The sequence below is a fragment of the Choloepus didactylus genome, chromosome 7, assembly GCF_015220235.1.
Source record: "Choloepus didactylus isolate mChoDid1 chromosome 7, mChoDid1.pri, whole genome shotgun sequence".
In the NCBI taxonomy this organism is placed as follows: Eukaryota; Metazoa; Chordata; class Mammalia; order Pilosa; family Megalonychidae; genus Choloepus; species Choloepus didactylus.
Window position 1 is genome coordinate 124,889,557 of NC_051313.1, and position 26,686 is coordinate 124,916,242.

Here is a 26,686-nt window from a genome sequence, read left to right on the forward strand (position 1 = left end):
GGGCTATAAAAGCCCAAATCACCTTTCTCACTTCGAACTGGTCTTGGAAAGATTTTTCCTCCAGTTCTTTGTGGATGCATCTTCAATAAACTCATCTTCTCACCAAAACAAAGAGACTTGTTTCTCTGTTTGAAGTGGGATGAGGAGGGCCTAACTATATAGGACCATGTTTTCTGATGGTAACAGTGGTGTACAAATATGAAACAGTTTTGTTTTCTAATTGAAGCCTACAACCATGCTCTGACCTTCTCCTTTTCCAATCTCTGCACAACATCTAGGTTCATACTTAGAAATGGAATGGCTAAGTCAAGGGAAAGTTGCCAGATACAAGAGGACACATATTGTATGATTCCATTTATATAATAAGCCCAGAGTAGGCAAATGCATAGAGACGGAATTTAGATTATTTGTTATCAGTGACTGAGGGTGGAGTGCAGAGTGATGCTAATGGGTGTGGGTTTTCTTTTGGTGAGACAAAAATACTCTGCAATTTAGATAATGGTGATGGTTGTGCATAACTCTGTGAATGTACTAAAAACCAGGGTTTTATAATTTAAAATGGTGAATTTTATGGTATATGAATTGCATCTCAATAAAACTGTTATAAAATTTAAAAAACCAATAAAAGTGACCAAACATCTAAATATCAAATGAATCCATAAAGAAAACATGGAAGAACTGGAAAAATAACATTGGAATAAGGAAAGCTTCTGTGTTATTTCAAAGACCAGAACAAATGAAAGAAAACATTAATAGATGTTTCTACATAAAAAGTGTCTCCTTCATACGAAAATATCCTTTTGCAAAAGCCAAGATTGTCAACTCTCTATTACTATTATCATTCTACTTTCTATTATACGTACTGGCCAACATGATTATACAAGAAAAAGACATCAGAGGAATGAAAATCGGGGAAAACAGGAAGTAACTATTTGGAGACTATATAAAAATTCAAGAAAATCAATGAAAAAACTATTGTAAGCAGTAGAATTCAGTGAGATAGGGTAAAAAATGAAATGTACAGAAATTAGTAGCTTTCATATATGCAAACATCAAGTTAGAAAATGTAATAAAAGTAAGAGACCCCATTGTAATAGTCAGTATAAAGATTACATACTTAGGAATGAACTGAACAAGAAATTAGTGAGAATTACAACAATGTTTTAACATGTCTGTTTCCCCTGCAATGTGAAGCCTGTGATGGCATGCCTCAGAGGGGCCAGCCACCATGAGATAACAATGGTTTTAGCAGGTTTCTCTTTGTCTCTTTCCCTGATCCTTTTGTTAAGCTGTCTGCCTTGGTTGGTATTACCGCAACTGTTAGTCTTCACTAATTGGTGGCTGATTGCTCTACTGTTTTTGACAATCCTCTGGGACATAAATTGTTCCACATCGTGATCCAATTAAATCTGGACCTTTTGCAAGTTAGTTTGAAGGTCATTCTTTCAGATTTTTACTGACCCTAGTAGACTTTTCTTATCTGTTTCTCTCATTCTCTCTAGTAAACTAGCTAACCAATGGTAATCTTTTGACTTTCATGGAGTTACTTTTTTCTAATTGCCTACCACCAAAATCTACTGTTGTTTTAGAAAGCACCCTTAGGCTTGAACTTCCTTACTCTCTGTTGCAAATTAAGTCATTTCCACTGGGGAGCTCCTTAGAGCTCTATGTTCTTATGGCCTGCCTCTCTATAGACAAAAATCTCTGAGCCACTGCCGTGGAGCTTGGGGGTGGGTGGCTGGGTGGGCGCAGTGGCCCACTTTTTTCACAGTGACACTCTTTCACTAAAACTAGGGTACTATGGTGGGGGGTGTATGCACAGGGTCATCCCAAGCAAACTGCAGGATTTTCCTGCCTTTGCTCTAGAAATCTCTGTAGAAACTTTCACAAATCAAGTGAAACACCTTAAAGGGAAGAGATAGGGCTACAGCATTGGTGGGGAAATCATAAAAGAGGGGAGGGGAGGGAAAGAGGGCTTTTGGGACAAGGGAAATTTTAGACTGTGCATTAAGTCTCAAGTCTGTTTTAGTCCCAAGCAGCACCAGTGGAGTTTTGTGACTAAGCTTGAATGAAGAAATTGGATAATATAGATATGAAGCATGACACTGTAAAGAGACTGGAATTTGGAGTCAAAAGCCAAGGGTTTAAATAAAAATATATGTAGACATTAACATTAAGGGAAGCTGGATGAAGGGTATATGGAAATTCTGTATCTGTCTTGGCAACTTTAATGTTAAAGTGTAAAATTATTCCAAAATAAAAAGGTTATTAAAAGAGTATGGGGTTTAAGCCTTGGTGCTAATGCTTTGATTTGCTGAGTCTTGGATTCCTATTCTGTACAATGGGATAACAATAATACTCATTTCCCTGTGTGACTGTCATGAGGACCAACTGACATTAAGTAAATGAAAGCATTCTGCAAACAGCAAAGTACTGAGTAACCACACTGGTCACGATTCCAAAGGACAATCATGTAGTGTCAGAAGAAGAAATAAGGCAGAAAAGGCATTTATGATGCAGGCATGGGTCACAGGGAACATGAAAGGCCTAATTATTACAAAATATCAGTAGAGCGCTATGTGCCCATTATGAATGAAACACAGACACAGATCTTTCAGGCATTTTGGCTACAGCAGCACAATTTATTATATTATTGGGAGGGTTTCACAGCCATCTCAAAGAGATTAAGAGGGAGTAGTAAGAACTGGGGAAGGATAAAGGACTACGGGGGAAAGCAGCAGCCTAAAAAACCTCAAGCTTCCTTTTAAAACATCCCTGAGTCACAGGACAGTGATTTGTTCCAAAACATATTTAGTAAGAAAACAAAAACAAACACACATTTAGTGAAGACAGGAGAAGAGAGACATTTCCTTGTCTTATCATACCCTACATGACTTGACCAGTGATCTGGAAAAACTGCTCGTGGCAAGGGCTAGACCAGTTTAGCCACTGTGTGGATTTTCTGATGTCGAATAAGGTTGCAGTGGCAATTGAAGCTTTTCTCACATTCACTGCACTGGTGGGGTCGCTCCCCAGTGTGGCTTCTCTGATGCTCGATGAGAAATGAATGCCAACTGTAGCTCTTATCACACTGGCTGCACTGATAGGGCTTCTCTCCCTTGTGGATTCTCTGATGCTGGATAAGACCTGCACTCTGACTGAAGGCCTTCCCACACTCCTTACAGTGGTACCATTTTTTTATATTGTGGATTCCTCGGTGATTAAAAAGACTCGAACTACTACTAAAGGTTTTCCCACACTCATTACATTCATAGGGTCTTTCTCCTGTATGAATTCTTTGATGTCGAATGAGACCCGAGCTCTGAGCAAAGCTCTTCCCACATTCATTACATTTGTGTTGTTCCTTTCCTAAGGAGTTTTCCCACTGCCTCTTTATCCATTCCTTATGTTCACCAACTTCTCCATGTCGAGGATGCTGATGTGATATCTCCCAGTTCTGTCCATGAAACATTTTCCCATGTGGTTCCACTATCCTAGGACAGTCTTTCCTTAGCACCAACTCTCTGTCCTCAGTCTTGGTTACTCCACATGAAACAGAAAAAGACTATGTAAATGTCACTTGTGAGTGAGCCTATAGGACAATTATGATGTGCACAGAAATACAATGCACTTAAAATCTAACATCAAAGAACAAGGAGGTTAGAAACAGAAGGGCCAGTGTGGTAGCACCTTCTTCTAGGTAATGAGGCTAATATTTGCCTAAATGTAGCTCAGGCCTTCGCCAAATGAACTGGGCCTGGAGAAAGCTTCTTCATGGGGAGGGAAGGGTTAGGATCAGGGTGGCTTCTCTGGAGTTTCCCCTTGGAACTCCCTCCCCTTTTTGAGGTACAGAGCCTCAAAACCTTTCCAAGGGAGGATCCAAGATGGTGGATTAGGAGAGACAGAGCAAAATACTTCTCCATGAAAAACACTAGCTAAAAGACAGAAAGTGCTCCAGAATACCACTACCAGGGTTGTATCAACTAGAGAAGGTCCACTGCATCCACAGTGACTGTGCACTTGGTGAAATTGAGAGTCTGTGTTCAGAAATGAGTGAGTGAGGCTGCTGGGGAAACAGCAGCCATGCTGCAGTGGGGAGAAGGCTGGGGTTGGCATTTGGAGATGGATTAGTTTAAAAATCCCCAAAGTGGCTGAGGATCCAATAGCGAGAGCCACGCAGACGAGCACAGTGGGGAGTGCCTTCCATGCACTGGGCACCCACCTCAGTGTCTGGTGTGGACGATAGCCTTTCACACACCTGCAGCTAACTGTCCCAGAGCTAGGAAGGTGGAGGTCCACGGAAGTGGGAAATTATCACGTCCCATACAGCCATCTTATTCGGCAGGCTGGGAATGCCCCTGGGCGGCACCACAGCCGAGAGCTTCCCTTGGAGATTCTGCTCGCCTGTGATGTTACGCAGTCTTCCACCACAGAGGCTCATGGAGTATATGGCTTGGAGGCAGGGTCCTGCATGGAAGTCCAAAGGGCCCTACATATATTCCAGGGACAGAGACAGTTGGGAAGTCTGAGCCAAAGGGCTGGACTCATGCAACAGCTTTAAATCTCCAGGAAAGGCTGGGAGATTTGAGTCTTAAAGCCACCTTCCCTCCCTAACTGCACAGGGCACACCCTCCACTTTCAGGGATGGCTACACCAACTGCACATGGAAATTTGGTGCACTGATTGAACCCCCAAAAGATCCAGACCCCTACTCGCTGCACAGACAAAGTTGGGAAGAACTGGCTTGAGGATAATAGGTGGCTCGGGGGCGCCATCTACTGGTAATATAAGGAAAGTGCACTCCACCAAGCTGTAGCTCTCATAAATTATAGACAATTGTTCAAATAAGTCTGAATATCCTAAAAGAACCCTATCAAGACAAGCAAATGCCAAGAGGCCAAAAACAACAGAAAATTTTAAAGCATATGAAGAAACCAGAAGATACGCATAACCCAAACCCAAACACCCAAATCAAAAAATCAGAGGAGACACAGTACTTGGAGCAATTAATCAAAGAAGTAATCACAAACAATGAGATCATGCCATAGGATATAAAGGACATGAAGAAGACCCCAGAAGAGCATAAAGAAGAATTTGCAAGAGTAAATAAAAAAAAATAGATGACCTTATGGAAATAAAAGAAATTGTTCATCAAATTAAAAAGATTCTGGAGAGACACAGTACTAGATTAGAAGCTGAGGAAAGAACAAGCGAACTGGAAGAGTGAAGACTTGAAAGTGAAAGTACAAAAGAAAGAATGGAGAAAAAAATTGAAAAATTAGAAATGGATCTCAGGAATATGATGGACAACATAAAACGCACAAATAAAAGAATCATTGGTGTTCCAGAAGGGGAAGAGAAGGAAGGGTAAAGGTCTAGGAAGAGTATTCAAAGAAATTGTTCGAGAAAACTTTCCAGCCCTTCTAAACAACATGAATATGCAAATCATAGATACCCAACGAACTCCTAACAGAATGAATCCAAATAAACCCACTCTGAGACATATTCTGATCAGACTGTCAAATGCTGAAGAGGAGTGTGCTGGTTTGGATGCATTATGGTGCCCAAATGCCATTATCTTTGATGCAGTCTTGTGGGGCAGATTGATTAATCTTTTTGATTAGGGTGTGACCTTTTGATTAGATGTTTCCATGGAGATAAGACCCACCCAACTGTGGGTGATCACTTTGATTGCATAATTTCCATGCAAAGGAGACCCATTCAGGGTGGGTCTAAATTAAATCACTGGAGCCAAATAAATGAGCTGACAAACAAAAGGAACTCAATGCAGCTGTGAGTGACATTTTTTTTTAATTCAGTTTTATTGAAATATATTCACATACCAATCATCCATGGTATATAATCAACTGTTCACAGTATGATCATATAGTTATGCGTTCATCACCACAATCTATTTCTGAACATTTTCCTTACATCAGAAAGAATCAGAACAAGAATAAAAAATAAAAGTGAAAAAGGAACACCCAAACCATCCCCCAACCCACCCTATTTGTAATTTAGTTTTTATCCCCATTTTTCTACTTATCCATCCATAGACTAGATAAAGGGAGTATGATCCACAGGGCTTTCACAATCACACTGCCACCCTTTGTAATCTATATTATTATATAATCATCTTCAGGAGTCCAGACTGCTGGGTTAGAGTTTGGTAGTTTCAGGTATTTACTTCTAGCTATTCCAATACATTAAAACCTAAGAGGTGTTATCTATATAGTGCATAGAATGTGTCCCGGCCCGCGGGACGATCAACCGAGGCTCTAACTCCTGCGAGGGAAGAATGGTATGGGACAAGAGACACGAAGAACGACAGCAAGACAGGAGTTCTGATCAAGCTGCAAAATTTTATTGAAGAGGCAGGGTATATATGCTCTAAGGTGGAGGGAGTGGCTAGTAAAAACAGGTGGCGGTCTGGGATTGGTGGCTGCTGTTGCTGGGGTGGATGGCCAATGGGCGGCTACTGTTTAGGCGTGAACTAGCTACTGCTTAGGCGGGAGCTACTGTTTCCGTAAAGAAGGCTGACGCTATTTAAGGTTATTCTTGCATCAGCTCTAGCGGCCATGTTGTGTGCTTCCGGCATCGCTGAAGGTGTAAGCGTCCCCAACATCTCCTCCCTTTGTTTTTCAAAAAGGATGGAGGAAGAAGTGCTGATTGAGCATTCTTTTGGCATTAACCTGCTGGGGGAAGTAGAGGCCTCATTCCCCAAGTTGTCTGTGGCTCTGTTTTTCTAGGGAGGGGAATTTTTGCAGAGTGAACCCCTATGCAAATGAGGCATACTTCTCAAGGAGCTCGAAAACGGCCGTTTACTGTATTTTGGCCCTCCTTTGCAGTGCTTTGCCTTGCACCCAGTGGTACCAATCATAGCATAAGCTAGAAGCATACTTTCGAGTGATATGCTGCTCCTGTAGGAGGGGGTCGCTTACCCAGTTGAGGGGGTATCATCCTGGTATGGGTCCATACCTTGGTCAGCGAGGTGAAGCCGGTGATAATGCACTTGAATAGGCCTGCCTAGCGCAGAATCAATTTGGTCTTTGACTAGTTGAATAATCTTTTTGATTGCCCAGGGTGCGAAGGAAACTATAAGGAGTATGGTTATTAAGGGGCCTAATATAGGGAGGATGTAAGGGAGGATTGTGCTGAATCCCCAGGAGGAGCTTCCTTGGGCTTCCCGTTGATGTTTGCGCTCTTGAAGCCCTTCCCTCAGTTTTGACATGGAGGCTGGCGCGGGCAGGGCAGCTACGGCAGGAGTTGCGAGGTTATTGGAGTGTTGATGTGCTGGAGGAGAGAAGAAAAAGATTTCTCTCAGGGAGAGGCCTTTTCCCTGGAGAGGTTATTATTAAGAGGGGGTTTTGGAGTTTGAGGGGTTTTTTTTGGCAGTGGTGAATTGACATGTTTTATTAGTCTTTCTGGGAGCCAGTGAGGGCCTTCTTTTTCTTGATCGTATATGCAAGCAGAGCCTCGTCCCCAAATAATCACGGGGTCAGGCCCATTCCACTGTGATGTTAAGGGGTCATGCCACGTAACAGTGGCTTGTTGCAAGTGTGTTTTGGGATGCCAGTGTCTGTCAGCTGCAGACTGTCCATTGATGTCCAGGGTTAAGAAGTTAAGAACAAAAAGAGCATGGTGTAGAAGGTCTCGGGGTCGTTGTTTTGTGAAACTGAGAGTGCTTTCTGCTTGGCGGTACAGGGTGTTTTTTAGGGTGCGATGTGCCCGCTCTACTATTCCTTGGCCCTGGGGATTATACGGTATTCCCGTAATGTGCCTAAGCTGCAATTGCTGACAGAATGCTTGAAAGTTTTTGCCAGTATACCCAGGTCCATTATCTGTTTTAATGATTTTAGGCTGGCCTAAAACGGTGAAGCAATGTAGTAAATGAGAGATGACATGCTTTGAAGCTTCCCGTTTGTAGGCTAGCTTGAATGAATCCACTGTACGTATCAATACAGACATGTATATATTTAAATTGTCCAAAACTAGCGAGATGGGTGACATCCATTTGCCAGATTTCGTTTGGGATGAGCCCTTTTGGGTTGACTCCCATATGGGGGACTGGCAGGTGAGTTACGCGGTTTTTGCAGGCTTTAACAACTTCTCTTGCCTGCTCCCTTGTAATGTTGAATTTCAGGCGGAGAGTGTTTGCATTTAAGTGGTGTTGGGCATGGGCTTGAGAGGCCAGGGTTAGAGAATCACAAAAATTGGAACATATTAGCTGGGTGGCAGCATCTGCTAGTGCGTTACCTTCCGCTAGAGGGCCTGGTAGGTTCTGATGGGCACGGAGGTGTCCTATGAAAAAGGGGTGGTGTCGTTTAAGAATTAATTTTTGTAAGTTTGAGAATAAGGGGACTGCATTGGTGGATGGTTTGATAAATGGAGTTGTTTCTAATAGCGGTACAGACTGAGCTATATATGCACTATCAGTGTATAAATTAAAAGGTTGGCTTTGAAGATGGGAGAAGACTTGTAGGACAGCATAGAGTTCGACAAGTTGAGCTGAAGTATAGGGAGAAGGCATGGAAAATGTTTGGTCTGGATAACATATGCTGCGGTTCCATTGGCTGAGCCATCGGTAAAGACTAAGATAGCTGAGTCTATTGGTTTTGTTTTTGTGACTTTGGGAAAGGTGAATTGATGGATTTTGGTGAACTGGATTAATGGGTCGTTTGGGTAATGATTATCAATATCGCCTAGGAATGAAGAGCATGCGATAGCCCATTCATCGTTGGTTTGGGAAAGCCAATGGATCTGATCTTGGGTGTATGGGATAATAAGGGAGTCGGGATCTTTTCCAAACAGTTGGCGGCTAGTTTGTCGGCCTTTAATTATGAGGGCAGCTGTAAGAGCAACGTATGGCGAGAGCACTTTTGTTGGAGTGGCTGGGAGATGAACCCAGAGTAGTGGGTGCAGTGGGGACGTGATGAGGGGACGTTTTCTGGGAGTGCAAGGGCTGTAATACTTTGAGTTGCCGATCGGAGGTCAGCAAGCAAATTGGCAGCTCGCAGGCGCTCCTGATTAAAGGCCTCTTTAAAATGATCGGCGTGCAGCTGGAGATTTTCCGCGGCTTCCTCTAAAGCGTGGAACTGAGGCAGGGATGTGACTGGATAAAATTGAGGACATGGTTGAGGATTTGGCTCTGAAAGACCAGGCGCATAAGGAGGTGGCCGAAACGGAGGAAGGGGATTATCCTCTACAGAAGGTAAGTTTTCAGACTTTGTTTCAACCTTACACTGATTGGCTAGCGGACAGACCTGACTGATAGGGGTGTTTGGTCTACTTTTGATTGGGTCACTGTTTAGAGGCACATCAGACATGTTAATAATTACTGAATTGGTTTCTGAAGCGGGGCGAGAGTGCTCCCTTAGCACTTCTTCCCCTTGTTTACAGAGCTTTTGAATATCAGGGGCCAGAGAATGGACTTTTAGGATTTCATTAATCAGATTCCAGTAGGTGAAAGCAGTGACAGGAACCCTTTCAGGACTGAAGGTTCGGAAGTAGTCTTTTAGACAATCTCCAACCCGCAGCCAGCATTGGTGATCTATAGTACCTTCCTGAGGGAACCAGGGGCAAGTCTTTAGTAGGAAATCAAAAGTGTGTGAGATCTTTTTTCTTGACTCTAGTTCCTCGTGCCTTGAGTGATTCTTTGACCTGACTAATATATAATTGGTGCTGGGAAGTTGCTTGTCCCATGGTGGGGGTGGGGGCTTACCTTTTCTTCCTTTTTCTTTTCTTCTTTCGCCGACACTGACTGACTGCTGAGTGGACTGTCTCGCGAGCGAGTTCCTTCGCGATGATCCCGGGTGCGGTGAGTGTGAGAGGCCTCTCTCCTTGAGTGCGGCGTTCTGTCCCTCGCAAAGCTCGAGCCCCACGTTGGGCGCCAGTTGTCCCGGCCCGCGGGACGATCAACCGAGGCTCTAACTCCTGCGAGGGAAGAATGGTATGGGACAAGAGACACGAAGAACGACAGCAAGACAGGAGTTCTGATCAAGCTGCAAAATTTTATTGAAGAGGCAGGGTATATATGCTCTAAGGTGGAGGGAGTGGCTAGTAAAAACAGGTGGCAGTCTGGGATTGGTGGCTGCTGTTGCTGGGGTGGATGGCCAATGGGCGGCTACTGTTTAGGCGTGAACTAGCTACTGCTTAGGCGGGAGCTACTGTTTCCGTAAAGAAGGCTGACGCTATTCAAGGTTATTCTTGCATCAGCTCTAGCGGCCATGTTGTGTGCTTCCGGCATCGCTGAAGGTGTAAGCGTCCCCAACAAGAATGTCCACCAGAGTGACCTCTCGACTCCATTTGAAATCTCTCAGCCACTGAAATTATTTCGTCTCATTTTGCATCCCCCTTTTGGTCCAGAAGATACTCTCAGTCCCACGATGCCAGGTTCAGATTCATCCCCGGGAGTCATATCCTGCATTGCCAGGGCAATTTACACCCCTGGGAGTTGGGTCCCATGTAGAGGGGAGGGCAGTGAGTTCACCTGTCGAGGTGGCTCAGTTAGAGAGAGAGAAGGCCACATCTGAGCAACAAAGAGGTACTTGGGGGAGACTCTTAGGCATAATTATATACAAGTTTAGCCTCTCCTTTGCAGTAATGAGCTTCATAAGGGCAAGTCCCATGATCGAGGGCTCAGCACATCAAACCGCCAGTCCCAATGTTTGCAACAACATCAACACCAGTCCAGGTGAGGAAGTCCAACACTTCTGCACCTTCCCCCAGCTCCTTGGGGCTGGGGGGTGGGGGAGGATGTAAATATATTTTTTATTATCTGCCCAAATTACTTTGGGATGTGTGTGAGTGACATTTTGAAGAGCAAGTGAGAGTGACATTTTCAAGAGGAGCTACAGCTAAAAGGGACACTTTGAAGAATGCAAAGAAGCTGAGAGAGTAGCTGCAGATGTGAGATAGTTTGAAGATGGCCGTTGAAAGCAGACTCTTGCTCCAGAGAAGCTAAGAGAGGACAAAACATCCAAAGAGCAACTAAGAGTGACATTTTTGTAGAACTGCAGCCTAGAGAGGAACGTCCTGGGAGAAATCATTTTGAAACCAGAACTTTGGAGCAGAAGCCAGCCATATGCCTTCCCAGCTAAACAGAGGTTTTCCGGACATCATTGGCCATCCTCCAGTGAAGGTACCTGATTGTTGATGAACTACCTGGACACTTTATGGCCTTAAGACTGTAACTTCATAACCAAATAAACCCCCTTTATAAAAGCCGATCCATTTCTGGCGTTTTGCATTCTGGCAGCATTAGCAAACTAGAAAAAGGAGCAAGTTCTGAAAGCAGCAAGAGAGAAGCAATTCACCACATACAAGGGAAACAACATAAGACTAAGCAGTGACTACTCAGCAGCGACCATGGAGGTGAGAAGGCAGAGGTATGACATATTTAAAATTCCGAAAGAGAAAAATTGCCAACCAAGAATTCTTTATCCAGCAAAACTCTCCTTCAAATTTGAAGGAGAGCTTAAAATCTTCACAGACAAACAAATGCTGAGAGAATTTGCTAACAGGAGACCTGCCCTACAAGAGATACTAAAGAGAGCCCTACTGGCAGAGAAAAGAAGAAAGGAGAGAGAGGTATGGAGAAGGGTTGAGAACTAAAGAGATTTAGTAAGGGTATGTTAAACAAAATAAAGAGAGAGAGTGTGTGCCGGTTTGGGTGTATTATGTCCACCAAAACACCATTATCTTTGATGCAGTCTTGTGTGGGCAGGAAATATATTGGTGTTGATTGGGTTGGAGACTTTTGATTGGATGTTTCCATGGAGATGTGATCACTTAACTGTGGGAGAGATCTTTCACTGGATAATTTCCATGGAGGTGTGGCCCCACCCATTCAGCATGGGCCTTGATTAATTTACTAGAGCACTATATAAGCTCAGACAGAAGAAGCGAGTTTGCCACAGCCAAGAGGGACACTTTGAAGAATGCATGGAAGCTGAGAGAGTAGCTGCAGATGAGAGAAAGTTTGAAGATAGCTGTTGAATGCAGACTTTTGCTCCAGAGAAGCTAAGAGAGGATGCCCCAAGAGCAACCAAGAGTGATATTTTGAAGAGGAGCTGTGGCCTAGAGAGGAATGTCCTGGGAGAAAGCCACTTTGAAATCAGAACGTGGAGCAGATGCCAGCCACATGCCTTCCCAGCTAACAGAGGTTTTCCGGACACCATTGGCCATCCTCCAGTGAAGGTACCCAATTGTTGATGTGTTACCTTGGACACTTTATGGCCTTAAGACTGTAACTGGGTAACCAAATAAACCCCCTTTTATAAAAGCCAATCCATCTCGTGTTTTGCATTCCGGCAGCATTAGCAAACTAGAACAGAGGGAAAAAATATATCTGACAAACAAAAACCAAGGATAGGATGGCTGATTCAAGAAATGCCTTCACAGTAATAACATTGAGTGCAAATGGATTAAACTCCCCAATTAAAAGATACAGATTGGCAGAATGGATTAAAAATATGAACCATCAATATGGTGCTTACAAGAGATTCATCTTAGACACAGAGACACAAATTCAAAGTGAAAGGATGGGAAAATATATTCCATCCAAACTACAGCCAAAAGAAAGCAGGAGTAGCAATACTGATCTCAGATAAAATAGACTTTAAATCTAAGGATGTTATAAGAGACAAAGAAGGTCACTATATACTAACAAAAGGGGCAATTCAACAAGAAGAAATAATCATAAATTTCTATGCCCCAAAATACATGAGACAAACACTGGCAAGACTGAAGGAAGCAATAGATGTTTCCACAATAATTGTGGGAGAGTTCAATACATCACTCTCTTCTATAGATAGATCAACCAGCAAAGGAACAATAAGGAAATTGAAAACCTAAACAATCTGATGAATGAATATGAATTAACAGATATATATAGAACAGTACATCCCAAATCTCTAGGACACACATTCTACTTTAGTGCTCATAGAACTTTCTCCAGAATTGATCATATACTGGGCCATAAAACAAGCCTCAATAAATTTAAAAAGATTGAAATTATTCAAAGCACATTCTCTGATTATAATGGAATACAATTAGTAGTCAATAACCATCAGAGAGTTAGAAAATTCACAAATATCTGGAGGTTAAACAACACACTCCTAAACAATCAGTGGGTTAAAGAAGAAATAGCAAGAGAAATTGCTAAATAGATAGAAATGAATGAAAATGAGAATACAACATATCAAAATTTATGGGATGCAACAAAGGCAATATTGAGGGGGAAATTTATAGCTCTAAATGCATAAATTAAAAAGGAAGAAAGAGGTAAAATCAAAGAATGAATGGAACAACTGAAGAAACGAGAAAATGAATAGCAAACCAATGCTAAACCAAGTAGAAAAAAAGAAATAACAAGGATTAAAGCAGAAATAAATGACATAGAGAACAAAAATACAATAGAGAGAATAAATAACACCAAAAGTTGTTCCTTTGAGAAGATCAACAAGATTGACAAGCCCCTAGTAAGACTGCCAAAATCAAAAATAGAGAAAACCCAAATAAACAAAATAATAAATGAGAGAAGCGACATTATTGCAGATCCTGAAGAAATTAAAAAATATTACAAGAGGAAACTATGAACAACTGTATACAAACAAACTAGATAATGTAAAGGAAATAGACAATTTCCTGGAAACACATGAACAACCTAGAATGACCAGAGAAGAAACAGAAGACCTCAACCAACCAATCACAAGCAAAGAGATCCAATCAATCATCCAAAAGTTTCCCACAAACAAATGCCCATGGCCAGATGGCTTCACAGGGGAATTCTACCAAACCTTCCAAAAAGAACTGACATCAATCTTACTTAAACGCTTTCAAAAAATTGAAGAAAATGGAACACTACCTAACTCATTCTATGAAGCTAACATCACTCTAATACCAAAGCCAGGTAAAGATGCTACAAGAAAGGAGAACTACAGGCGAATCTCCCCCATGAATATAGATGCAAAAATTCTCAAGAAAATACTGCAAATCGAATCCAAAGACATATTTAAAAAATCATACACCATGACCAAGTGGGGTTCATTCCAGGCATGCAAGGATGGTTTAACATATGGAAATCAATCAATGTAATACAACATATTAACAAATCAAAAGGGAAAAATCAAATGATCATCTCCATAAATGCTGAAAAAGCATTTGACAAAATTCAGCATCCTTTTTTGATAAAAACACTTCAAAAGGCAGGAATTGAAGGAAACATCCTCAATATGATAAAGGGCATATATGAAAAATCCACAGCCAGCATAGTACTCAATGGCAAGTGACTGAAAGACTTACCTCTAAGATTAGGAACAAGACAAGGATGCTCGCTGTCACCACTGTTATTCAACATTGTGCTAGAAGTGCTAGCCAGAGCAATCCAGTAAGACAAAGAAATAAAAGCATCCAAATTGGAAAAGAAGAAGTAAAACTGTCATTATTTGCAGATGCTATGATCTTATATTTGGAAAACCCTAAGAAATCGATGTCAGAGCTACCTGAGCTAATAAACAAATTTAGCAAAGTTGTGCGATACAAGATTAATGCACATAAGTCACTAATGTTCCTATATACTAGAAATGACCTAACTGAAGAGACACTCCAAGAGAAAGATACCATTCTCAATAGCAACTAAAAAAATCAAGTACCTAGGATAAACTTAACCAAGGATGTAAAAGACCTATAAATAGAATAGAAAACTATGTAACGTCACTAAAAGAAATAGAAGTGGATCTAAAAAGATGGAAAAATGTTCCATGTTCATGGATAGGAAGGCTAAATGTCATGACAATGTCAATTCTACCCAAACTCATCTACAGATTCAATGCAATTCCTATCAAAATTCCAACAACCTACTTTGCAGACTTGGAAAAGCTAGTTATCAAATTTATTTGGAAGTGGAAGATGCCTCAAATTGCTAAAACCATTCTAAAAAAGAAAACTGAAGTGGGAGGACTTATACTTCCTGACTTTGATGCTTATTATAAAGCCACAGTAGTCAAAACAGCATGGTACTGGCACAAAGACAGACATACCGATCAATGGAATTGAACTGAGGATTAGGAGATAGATCCCTATAACGATGGTTGACTGATCTTTGATGACGTCCCCAAAACCACTGAATTGGGACATTAACAGTTTATTCAACAAATGTGTCTGGGAGAGCTGGATATCCATATTCCAAAGAATGAAAGAGGACCCCTACCTCACATCCTACACAAAAATTAACTCAAAATGCATTGAAGACCTCAATATCAGAGACAGTACCATAAAACTCCTAGAAGATAATGTAGAGAAATATCTTCAAGACCTTGTATTAGGAGGTTGCTTCCTAGACCTTACACCCAAAGCACACACAAGAAAAGAAAAAATAGATAAATGGGAATTCCCCAAACTTAAAAGCTTCTGTACCTCAAAGGAATTTGTCAAAAAGGTGAAGAGGCAGCCAACTCAATGGGAAAAAATATTTGGAAACCATGTATCTGACAAGAGACTGATATCTTGCATATAAAAAGAAATCCTACAACTCAACAACAATAGTAGACAGCCCATTTATAAAATGGGCAAAAGATATGAAAAGACAGTTCTCTAAAGAGGAAATACAAATGGCCAAAAAACACATGAAAAAATGTTCAGCTTCACTAGCTATTAGGGAGATGCAAATTAAGACCACAATGAGATATCATCTCAAACCAATTAGAATGGCTGCTATTAAACAAACAGGAAACTACAAATGCTGGAGAGAATGTGGAGAAATTGGAACTCTTATTCGTTGTTGGTGGGACTATATAATGGTTCAGCCACTCTGGAAGTCAGTCTGGCGGTTTCTTAGAAAACTGGATATAGACTTACCCTTTGATCCAGCAATTGCACTTCTCAGTGTATACCCAGAAGATCTGAGAGCAGTGACACAAACAGGTATCTGCACAGCAATGTTTACAGCAGCAATATCCACAATTGCCAAGAGACGGAAACAACCCAAATGTCCTTCAACAGATGAGTGGATTAACAAAATGTGGTATATACACACAATGGAATACTATGCGGCAGTAAGAAGGAACAATGTCGTGAAACATGTGACAATATGGATGAAACCTGAAGACATAATGCCGAGCAAAATAAGCCAGGCACAAAAAGAGAAATATTGTATGCTACTCCTAATGTGAACGTTGTGAAAAATATAAAATAAATGGTTTACATTGTAAAATGTAGGGGACCTCGCAACAGACAGCAAATAGTGATGGTGGAACGATAATCTAGTAAGAACAGATAGGTTCTGGAGGGTAAACTTAATGTTCTGGAAATGCTCAGGAATGACTATTGTTTGTTAATTTCTGGGGGGTATGGTAGGAACAAGTTCACAGAAATGTAGTTATTTTAGGTTATTTGTTTTTTTTATTCCTTTGTTGGGGTATAGTCTATTTTCTTGGGGTAGTGTAGGAACATATTGGAGGCAATGTAGTTATTTTAGGTTATTTGTTTTTTTTAATTCCTGTTTTGGTGTTGTTTGAAATGTTTTTGTTTTTTTTTTTTACTGTTTTTTTTTATCATTTTGATAAAGTTAAAAAAAACAATGAATGAGTGTGAAAAAAAATTAAATGAACAATGGGGGGAGGAGGGGCATGGAATGTTTTGGACGTTCTTTTTTAGTCTAATTTTTATTTTATTTTTTGGAGTAATGAAAATGTTCAAAGATTGACTGTGGTGATCAATGCACAACTATTGTATACTTTGAAGAACTGACTGTACATTTTGGAGGATTGTATAGTATGTGAATATATCTCAATAAAATTGCATTAAAAAAAAAAACTTTCCAAGGAAAATGATTTCATGTATTAATGCCTTCATTTATGGAACAAGTATTAAACTCCTACTAGTCTAGGTGCTTCCAGGTAGTAATTTATTACTTTCAAATATGCAACCATTCCAGGTACATTCCCACCACAGGGCCTTTACTCTAGCACTTTCCTCTTCCTGCAAAGTTCTCACCACAGATAACAGCAAGAATCACTTCCTTCCCTTATCTTTTCAATAAGGCCCATCTTAAATATTCTATTTAATTCTGCAATGTGCTTGCTCCATCCATAGCATTCTTAATCTCCCTTAACCTGCTCTATTTTTGCTTTCTATCATAGTGCTTATCACCTTCTAACATACAATATAATCTCATTATCTTCATGCTTATTATTTGTCTTCCCCTTGCTACAATTTAATCTCCATGAGAGCAGGGACCTTCCTGTTTTATTCCCTGAGAACTGTGCCTGGCACACAGGAGTTGTTTAACCAATTGGTCCAGGGACTGGCATCTGAGGCAAAGGCTACCCCATAGGACTGCTACACACTGGATAGTGTCAGACTATCTGAATCAGACCCTCTCTGCTTGAAGGAGTTGAAGGTAAAAATGGAAAGAAACAGACCCAGCCTATGTAAACACTAGAAAGCAGCTGCTGTGGTACTCTTAGGATGCCTCAGGTTCCAGGATGTGATTGTCCCACATCTCATTGTATTCCTCCTCACATACCTGCATAGGTACCTGTTAGGACTCCTCTGTTCTTAGACCATGGCTCTTCTCCACCTTCCAGCTGGGAGATCAAAACAGGTTTGGAAAACAGAAGTGTGTCTGCAGAGAAGAGATGGGCCACAATTAAGATCAGCATTGCCCTTTTGCCTAAATTTCATATTTGTATCTGAACTGTGTAAGGGATTTGCATATACCATAAAAACTAAGACACTTCCCACCTTTTAATAACTACTATTTCTAGATTCTTCCAAGGTTTTCAAAGTACTTTCAGTATCAAACTTACCAGAAAACCCATTGATGTTACTATCCCACCTCCTTTAATAACTGAATTTAAAAAAAAACAAGGAAAATAGACATATAGCTAAACATCCTCTTTACATGTTTAAAAAGAAGTCTGTAAAGATATACAGCAAACTGATAAGAGTGGTACCCTTGGGGAGTAGGAGTTGGAGAACTTACACTTTTTATTATATAAACTACTGAATTTTTTGGATTTTTTACAACCAGCATGAATTTAAACAGAAACTCAAACTCAGCGATATAAAATGAATTTTAAAATGCTGCTTAGCTAGAAATTTGAAGATCCTGAATTTCAGTTTGGTCTTTGCAATCAAAACAAAGACTTAGTATGTTGTTTCAAGATATTGGCCTTTTCTGAATTTATATCATACACCTGAATTCACAGATATATAGGGAGAACTCTTGGATCTGTAGGTGTTCTGTGGATACCCTCCTGCAGCCATAAGAGAGGCTTCATAAATACTTGTTGAATGAATAAATGAATAAATGGATGGATGGGTGGGTGAACTTAGACGTAATTTAGATGTGCTTCCTAAAATAAAGTCTTCTCAGCAGGGTTCTAGAGGCAGAAAAGAAGATGGCTGGAAAATGAAGTCCAAGTTCATGGGGAGAGAAGGAAGAAGAAACAAAGGAACAGACTGGAAAGATGTTCACAAAGGAGGAAAATGAAATCAGAATGAATTTTAATCTGATGAGGTTATGGAAGCCAAAGGAAGGACTGCAGGTATGCAAAGGATTTACTCAACAAATGTATTTCAGTTTAAATCAGGTGATATGTACCAAGTGTAGAAATCTATGATAATTACGTGATTGCTAGGGTAGATTAAAGAAACAGAGGCTGGAGGCAGAGAGGCCAGGGAAGGTGTGGCTGGATACATACAGGGGTAATGTGACACTGAAAACAGCAGAACCCCACTGTAGATAATTGTCAGAAGGTAAACAAAAGTCAGTAGGAGGCTATGATGGTATGTATGGAAATCAGAGGTGGAGCCAACTGTGAGAAGAGACGGAAGCTAACTCAGCTTCAAATGCCCAATACTACACCCACTGTCACCACTAAGATTAATTCAAGGAAATGGCAGGGTCTAACGTTCACTGGACTCTCCCATACAATCTTCTGACTACTTTTACCTTTCCATTGCAAGTGTGAACCCAAATGAGCAAAAATACACTGTGGTTTTCTGATAAGAACAGCTACCATGTATTAAGCATAATTTATTGTGCCAGGCATAGTGCCAAGTGATTTTCATAAATTGTTTTGTTTGATGCTCACAACAACCTTCAGAAGTACATACTATTATCAACCTCATTTTGCAGATGGCAGAACTGAGGTCAGGTGGTTAAGTAATCTGTCCAAGTATAAGCAGGTTCCAAGAGGCAAAGCCATGATTTAAACCTATGTCTGTCAAACACAAAGCTGTCTTCCCCACTGCTTCCTGAAAGCCATCCTAATGTGCCATGTGTGAGAAGATCAGAGCACTTCCAGGATGGTAATCAGAAACTGCATGTGTGGGAAGAGGGCAAAGGTGAGCACATTAGGCATGCAGAAGCACTAGACATTGCTGCCATGTGTTAAGAAGTCTCCTGATCCCATCTTCCCATTTCTGGGGTGTTGCTGTTTGTTTGACCAGGTGGGATTAGACCAACATCTGACAAATCCTGTCCCTCACCTGTATTTCCAACAGGGTTGGGCTCCTGAGCAGGGCCACGTGTGTGCTGGGACTGAGGGCTCAGTGATGTCTGCTCTCCTAGAGGGACTGTCTCTTTAGAGAGGATTTCTTGTCTGTGTCTGTGGGCTACCATCTGGAGACAACAAGACAAGATTTGACTTCTGAAGAAACGCTTCTCAGAAACAAAGAAGTAGGAACCAGGGTCTTGTTTAATTACCACAGTCAAGGGGATACAAAGCAGAGGATACAAGGGTACTTGGTGACTCACATCCACATTTTTCCCTAACGAATTTTCCTCCCTACCTCATGCTGGAGTTCCTCAAGCTCTCTCTCCAGATCTTTTAGCAGAATCACAGCTAGAAGGGGGGGTGGAGGGGTGGCGCTATTGCCTTTGGAAGGAGCGCACCAGCGGGAACAACGGCAGGACCGGGAAGATGCCAGCCCATCCTCTTCCGCAGCCTGAGCAGAGGCACTTCTGGGACGGTCTAGGATTCCCCATCTCGTTTCTTACCTCCTGCGATTTCCTCACCTTGGAATCAACCCCTTATTTCCTGGGTATCCAGTTCTTTTCCAAACAGGGTATTAAATAATCAGAATTTTATACATGTGTAGGCACCATGCAGGTTTTAAACTGTGAAACATTGATGAAGCATAGATCAATAGCTATTGAAAATGTTGATGTTAACAGCATTTAAAAAATAATACATTATTTATTGTTAATTAAAGAAAAAAAACAACTCTCAGACAATGCCAAAATAAATAAAGTAAAAGGTGAAACCTCACCCTGTCTCTTCTTAGTCCCACTTCTATGGGGAAGCTAATGTCACTGTTGGCTTGGAATTTGTATGTATCATTCCGCTCTTTCTCTTTCACACTAACACACAAGCCCATACATATTAAACGGCATTAAACTACTTTACATTTAGCTTTCACTCCTCCACTTATTTCAACGTTTCCGCTGCATTTATCTTAAACATCTTCAACGGTCATATAGGTCTAACTAATTTATGGCTGCATTGTAGTCCATCAGCATACAGTTTAGTATCCCAGCCCCTACATGTTGATAGACATGTACCTTTCTTTTTCTTTCTTTCTTTTTCCTTCCTCTCTCTCTCTCTTTCTTTCCTCTTTTTTTTGGGGGGGGGGGGGGCAGTGTTTCAAAGGTGTCTGGATTTTTAGTAGTAATACAAAATCAGTCCAAAACCAATTTAAATTAACTTTATTGGTACCAAAGAGCAAAATTATAAGTACTGTTAGTCATTCATCAATTTTATTATACCAGCTAGGATGATGGTATTGCTATAGCAAACTATGTTTTGTTTTGTTTTTAACAGAGCCTTATTATTTATTTGGTCACAGCAGTAAGAAAGTATCTTTTATGCCAATGGAGTTTCCATGATAACCTTTAACTCCAAATATGTAAGCTCTGTAGATGTCTTTAATTGGTTTCCTCAACCTAGTTTTCTGAGGGCATTGAATAAACTCAAGCTTCATGCTCTACTTCCGCTTCTTCCAAATATCCAATGTGTGTAATCATTAAGAGAACCAGCATGAAGAAAATCTGATCAAAGTCCTGATGATTTTTTCCAACATACCTTGCAATGCCTCACTTGCAAAGCCCTCAATACAAACTTCCCTAATGAACTGTATAATGAGAGTGAATGCTTAACTTCTCTTGGACTTGACTAGACTGTTTAAATGTGTTATTCTCTTCCATTTTGGATGCCCATCTGTGACAAGTAAACATAGCTTTCATATTTGTATGAAATGTCTCAAATGTTGGCTAGGCTCTCTAACTGGTTTATGTGTGCTTGTTAAGTAAGTCAAACATTTTAATTATAGAAATAAGTCAGGCTCCACCCAAGGACCAAGTGGCCTGCACATTGAAATTCTTTCTAGTTAGATGACTCTGAGGAACACTGGTTCCTACCTATCTGTTCTGCAAAAGATTGCCCTATAGAAGTACCTTGGTAAGTGTTCTGGGGCAGAAGGAATTATTTTCAGCATATAATTGGGAAGCCCTATTGAAAAGGCCACTCAGTTCCGGGACAATTTAGATGCACATATATTGGGATACTGGCTCTGCTGTAGGTTGTATCATAAGATAGATAGAAAGTGTGCCAGTCTGAATGTATTATGTCCCCCCAAATGCCATTATCTTTGATGTAATCTTGTATGGGTGGACCTATCAGTGTTAATTAGATTGTAATTCTTTGAGTGTTTCCATGGAGATGGGCCACACACAACTGTGGGTGATGACTCTGATTGGATAATTTCCATGGAGGTGTTGGCCCGCCCATTGGGTGGGTCTGAATTAAATTACTGGAGCACTATATAAGATCAGACAGAAGGAGCAAGCTGCTACAGCCAAGAGGGACACTTTGAAGAACTCACAGTATCTGAGAGAGTAGCTGCAGATAAGAGACAGTTTGAAGACAGCTGTTGAAAGCAGACTCTTGCTCCGGAGAAGCTAAGGGAGGACAAATACCCCAAGTGCAACTAAGAGTGACATTTTTGAGGAACTGCAGCCTAGAGAAGAATGTTCTGGGAGAAAGCCATTTTGAAACCAGAACCAGACACCAGCCACGTGCCTTCCCAGCTAACAGAGGTTTTCCAGACGCCATTGGCCATCCTCCAGTGAAGGTATCCAATTGCTGATGTGTTACCTTGGACACTTTATGGCCTTAAGACTGTAACTGTGTAACCAAATGAACCCCCTTTTATAAAAGCCAATCCATCTCTGGTGTTTTGCATTCTGGCAGCATTAGCAAACTAAAACAGGTAGGTAGGTAGGTAGGTAGGTAGGTAGATAGATAGATAGATAGATAGATACATTTGTAGGATTTGTGACAAAGAGATTGGGGAAACTGGCATGTGGATGGACCTCAAACAATGGGCAACAATTATAAAAATATATGTGTCTCATAAATTTTCACGAATTCCCTGTGTAGGAGAGTTTTAATAAGCAAATGGGCAAGATGATTTGCTCCAGGTATGTCAACAACTCTTTTTTCAGTCCTATCAGTGTTTACACAAGGAATGTTTGAACATAGTGGCCATGGCTGCCATGAGAGAGGTTGTTCATAAGCTCAGAAAGAAAAAGGAAAGAAAAAAAAAAAGGAAAGGAAAGGAATAGGGAAAAAGGACTTTCTTGAGGCTAATCTTGACACCACCATTGTTGAGGGTTCAACTTGCAAGAGCCCCCAATAAACTCTAAACAACTCTAAACTAGAATATCTAGCCAAGTTGAGTATATTGTAGTCTTTCCATGGTGGAGACAGCAGAACTTTTCTTCAAGTCAAGAGACACATATTTTGGATTTGGATGGCTTTGCCTGCCTACCATGCTTCTGTCAGGACTTATTGAAAGCCCTATTCACACCAGCTCTAACTTAGATGGGTATTGTTCTAGTTTGCTAATGCTGTGGAATGCAAAACACCAGAGATGGATTGGCTTTTATAAAAAGGGGGTTTATTTGGCTACACAGTTACAGTCTTAAGGCCATAAAGTGTCCTAGGTAACACATCAGTAATCGGGTACCTTCACTGGAGGATGGCCAATGGCATCCGGAAAACCTCTGTTAGCTGGGAAGGCACGTGGCTGGCGTCTGCTCCAAAGTTCTGGTTTCAAAATGGCTTTCTCCCAGGACGTTCCTCTCTAGCAAGCTTGCTCCTCTTCAAAACGTCACTCACAGCTGCACTGAGTTCCTTCTCTTTGAGTCAGCTCATTTATATGGCTCCACTGATCAAGGCCCACCCTGAATGGGTGGGGCCATGCCTCCATGGGAATATCTCATCAGAGTCATCACCCACAGCTGGGTGGGGCACATTCCAAGCAAATCTAATCAGCACCAAAACGTCTGCTCCAGAAGACTACATTAAAGATAATGGCATTTGGGGGACACAATACATTCAAACTGGCACAGGTATTAAAATGAAATGGCTTATTTTTGGGGGGCCAATCTCTGCTTTCAACCAGATTCTCATGAATTCTTCATTCCTGTCCCTTAATGACCAGAGATTTCTGGTCAATTTTAAATATTAAAGTCTCATCCAGAGTATCTTTAATTTTTATTATTTATTGAAAAAGTCATATGGTCACAGATTCAAAATACAAAAAGTACATTGAAAACTCTCCCTCTGATATTTTTAACTTTTGGGAGTATGATGATATTATCATTCTAGAGGAAAATGTCCTCAGTTTTTAGAGATGGGTACTGAACTATTTAAGGCTAATATGTTTTGATATCTGTAATTTACTTTAAAATACTCAGCAGGGAGAAAGAGAAAGAGAGAGAGCAAGTCAATATGGCAAAATGTGAAAAATTATAAACTGTAAGTAATGGGTGTATGGGTATTTATTATATATTATACATAAACCCTTTGGAACAAATGTGTTTCAGAATTCAGATTTTTTTTTTTTAATTTTAGAAAGGCAATATACATATGCCATGTGTTATGAACCTCCAGCAGGGTTTAAAAGCACATCAATCCAACATCTGAATGAAATGTATAATAGTCATCCTAAGTTGGTTAAAAACAACACTGTTAAGACTCATCAGTTCAGTTCAGGATTTGCCCCAAAATGAGTTTGGTGTCAAATTCAGAAAAGGAAAAAGAAAATCTTGTCGTTTTTCCTGTAGTAGAACTGCCTCCTTTATTTTCAACAGTTGTGTAATATTCCACTATGCAGATTTTTTTTTAACCAGTCCTCTGTTGATGGACAATTAGTCTATTTTCAATAATTTTTCATTTATAAACAGTGCTGAACTGAGTAGTTCCATATGTACAGCATCTTGCCGATGTGTGAGTATATCTATAGGATAATTTGCTAGAAGTGAATTTCTGAGTAAAAAAAATGTGCATTTATAATATTGATATGCATTGCTATATTGCCCTCCAGAGTGGTTATAAAAATCCACAGCATCCTAGAAATATCTGAGTCATATCCCCTCCTACCCACAACAAACTTTTTGATCTTTGCCAATATGCTAGGTTGAAAAATGACATCTGGTTATATTATAATTTCTTTAAATAAGAGTGAGATTGAACAAATTAACTTTCATGTACATTTCCTTTCTGTGAACTTTCTATCCTTAATTTTTCCCTTTCTTCTATTTGTGATGGTTTTTCTCTTGTTTATTTGTATGATCTTCATATATTAGGAAAATTAGCCCTTTGTCTGTGATAGTTTAGAATTTTTTTTATCCTACTTTGTGGTGGTTTTTTTACACATAGATTTTTAATTTTTAAGTAACTAAATTTAGCTATATTTTTATGTTTCCTGGAGTTTTATGTCATGCTAAGAAAGGCATTCCTTGTGTCAAGACTATAAACAAAAATTCTCACATCATTTCTTCTAGTACTTTTACGATTTTATTTTTTCCTGTTTAAATTTTTGAACCACCTGGAAATTATCCAGTTGTAAGAGATGAAATGTGGATTACACCTTTAAAAAAAAAACTACTCAGATGCCCCAAAACCGTTTATTGAATAATCTATGTTTTCCCCACTAAGTTGAAATGTCATCCTTATTAAATGCTTCAGTATTTGTACCTATTTCTGAATTTTCTATTCTGTTTCCTTGATGGGCCAGTTCTATAATGTTTCATTTATTGTAACTTATGTTTTAATACCCAGATGGCCTGTATCTTCTTCATTATTCTTGTTTTTTTAAATTTTCCTAGCTATTAATGTTTATTTTTTTTTTCAGATGAACCTTAGAAGCAATTTAACAAGTTTCAAAACAAAATCCTATTTTAATTTTTATTGGTATATTAAATACCTAGACTAACTTGTAGAGAAAATTGATATGCCTCTCCATACCTAGAGTCAGTCAAGAATGTTTAAAGTTTTCTTTTTATGATCTTGTAATTTCTTCCTAAATTTATTCTTCAATGTTTTATCCCTTTTGTTGCTATTATAAATGGGGTATTTTCTTCCATTGTGTGCTGTGTGTGAGTGTGTGTGTGTGTGTGTGTGTGTAGGGAGTCAATTAAGTCTCTTTAATAAATATGTTTAATTTTATAAATAAATCCTGGGAAACCTTCATATTTATATATAATGATGATTTTAACTCATTCTTTCCAATTTTTATATCTATTCATTTCTCTTACTAAGTGCATTATCTAGTTCTTCCAGATAATAGAAAATAATAGTGGTGAGAACAGACATCTTTCTTGTTGCTAACTTCAAAGGGAATGCATATAATGTTTTCTCTGAAAAGCAGGAACATGGCTGTTGACATAAGCTAGTTATGTTTTACCATGTTATGTAAAGAGCCATCTATTCCTTTTTTATTAAAGTTTTTAAAGAAATGTATCAAAAACCTGTGAATGTAATCAAACATATTTCCCACATCTATTTAAATGTTTACATGACTTTTCTCCATAGAAATGTTTCTTAGTTTCCCAGGACTGTTGTAACAAAGTAACACAGGCTGGTTCGCATAAACAGCAGGGATTTATTGTCCCACAATTCTGGAGGCTAGAAGTCCAAAATCAAGGTGTTGGCAGAATCAAGGTGTTGGCAGTATCACCGTTTCTCTGAAATCTGAAAGCGTTCTGCTGGTGGCCTGTCAGCAATCCATAACTTAATTTCTGCCTCCATCACATGGCCATCTCCCTCCCTAACTGTTTCCAACTGACTGTCCAAATTTCTTCTGCTTATAAGGACTCCAGTCATATCAAATTAACTAATGACATCTTCAAAGATAACTGTTTATGAATGGATTCACAAGTCCACAGACCAGGAATTAGGACTCGAACTTGTTTGGTGCTTTTTTGGAGGTTAGTTTGTTGACAATGTTTATTTCTTCATTTAATTTCTTCAATTTAATCATTCTGTTTGGATTTTCTATTTCTTCTACAGTTATTTTGGGATATTATATTTTCTAGAAATACAGACATTGTAACCAAGTTGTTTTTTTTAATATATAACTTTATTTTTAACAATGTAATTAAATTCCACCACAGAATAAGGACATCATGGGATTCATTTTTTTTCCACTTAATAAATGCAAAAAATAAAAATACTTTGTTGTATTTGTTTTTAAATTATCTTGCAAAGCGTTTAACAAAGTGGTATCTTTTGGTTTCATCTGCCTTTGTGGTTATAAATATTTCTGCCATCCCTAGCTCTGTGACCATTGGCTGAGAGCACTGGCAAGAACTCATCCCCGGAGAGAAGGG

The 26,686-nt window shown here is 39.9% G+C and overlaps 1 protein-coding gene across 1 annotated transcript; it reads right to left on the minus strand.

Annotated features, from left to right (window-relative positions):
• Window positions 1-2,932: 2,932 nt before the first annotated feature.
• LOC119540784 (zinc finger and SCAN domain-containing protein 9-like) lies at window positions 2,933-26,105 on the minus strand. Its single transcript, XM_037844730.1, is given in 7 exon segments — window positions 2,933-3,543; window positions 3,691-3,696; window positions 17,540-17,698; window positions 19,498-19,630; window positions 19,801-19,956; window positions 20,281-20,371; window positions 26,035-26,105. Coding segments are annotated over 7 exon segments (1,227 nt in total).
• Between the last annotated feature and the right edge of the window lie 581 nt (window positions 26,106-26,686).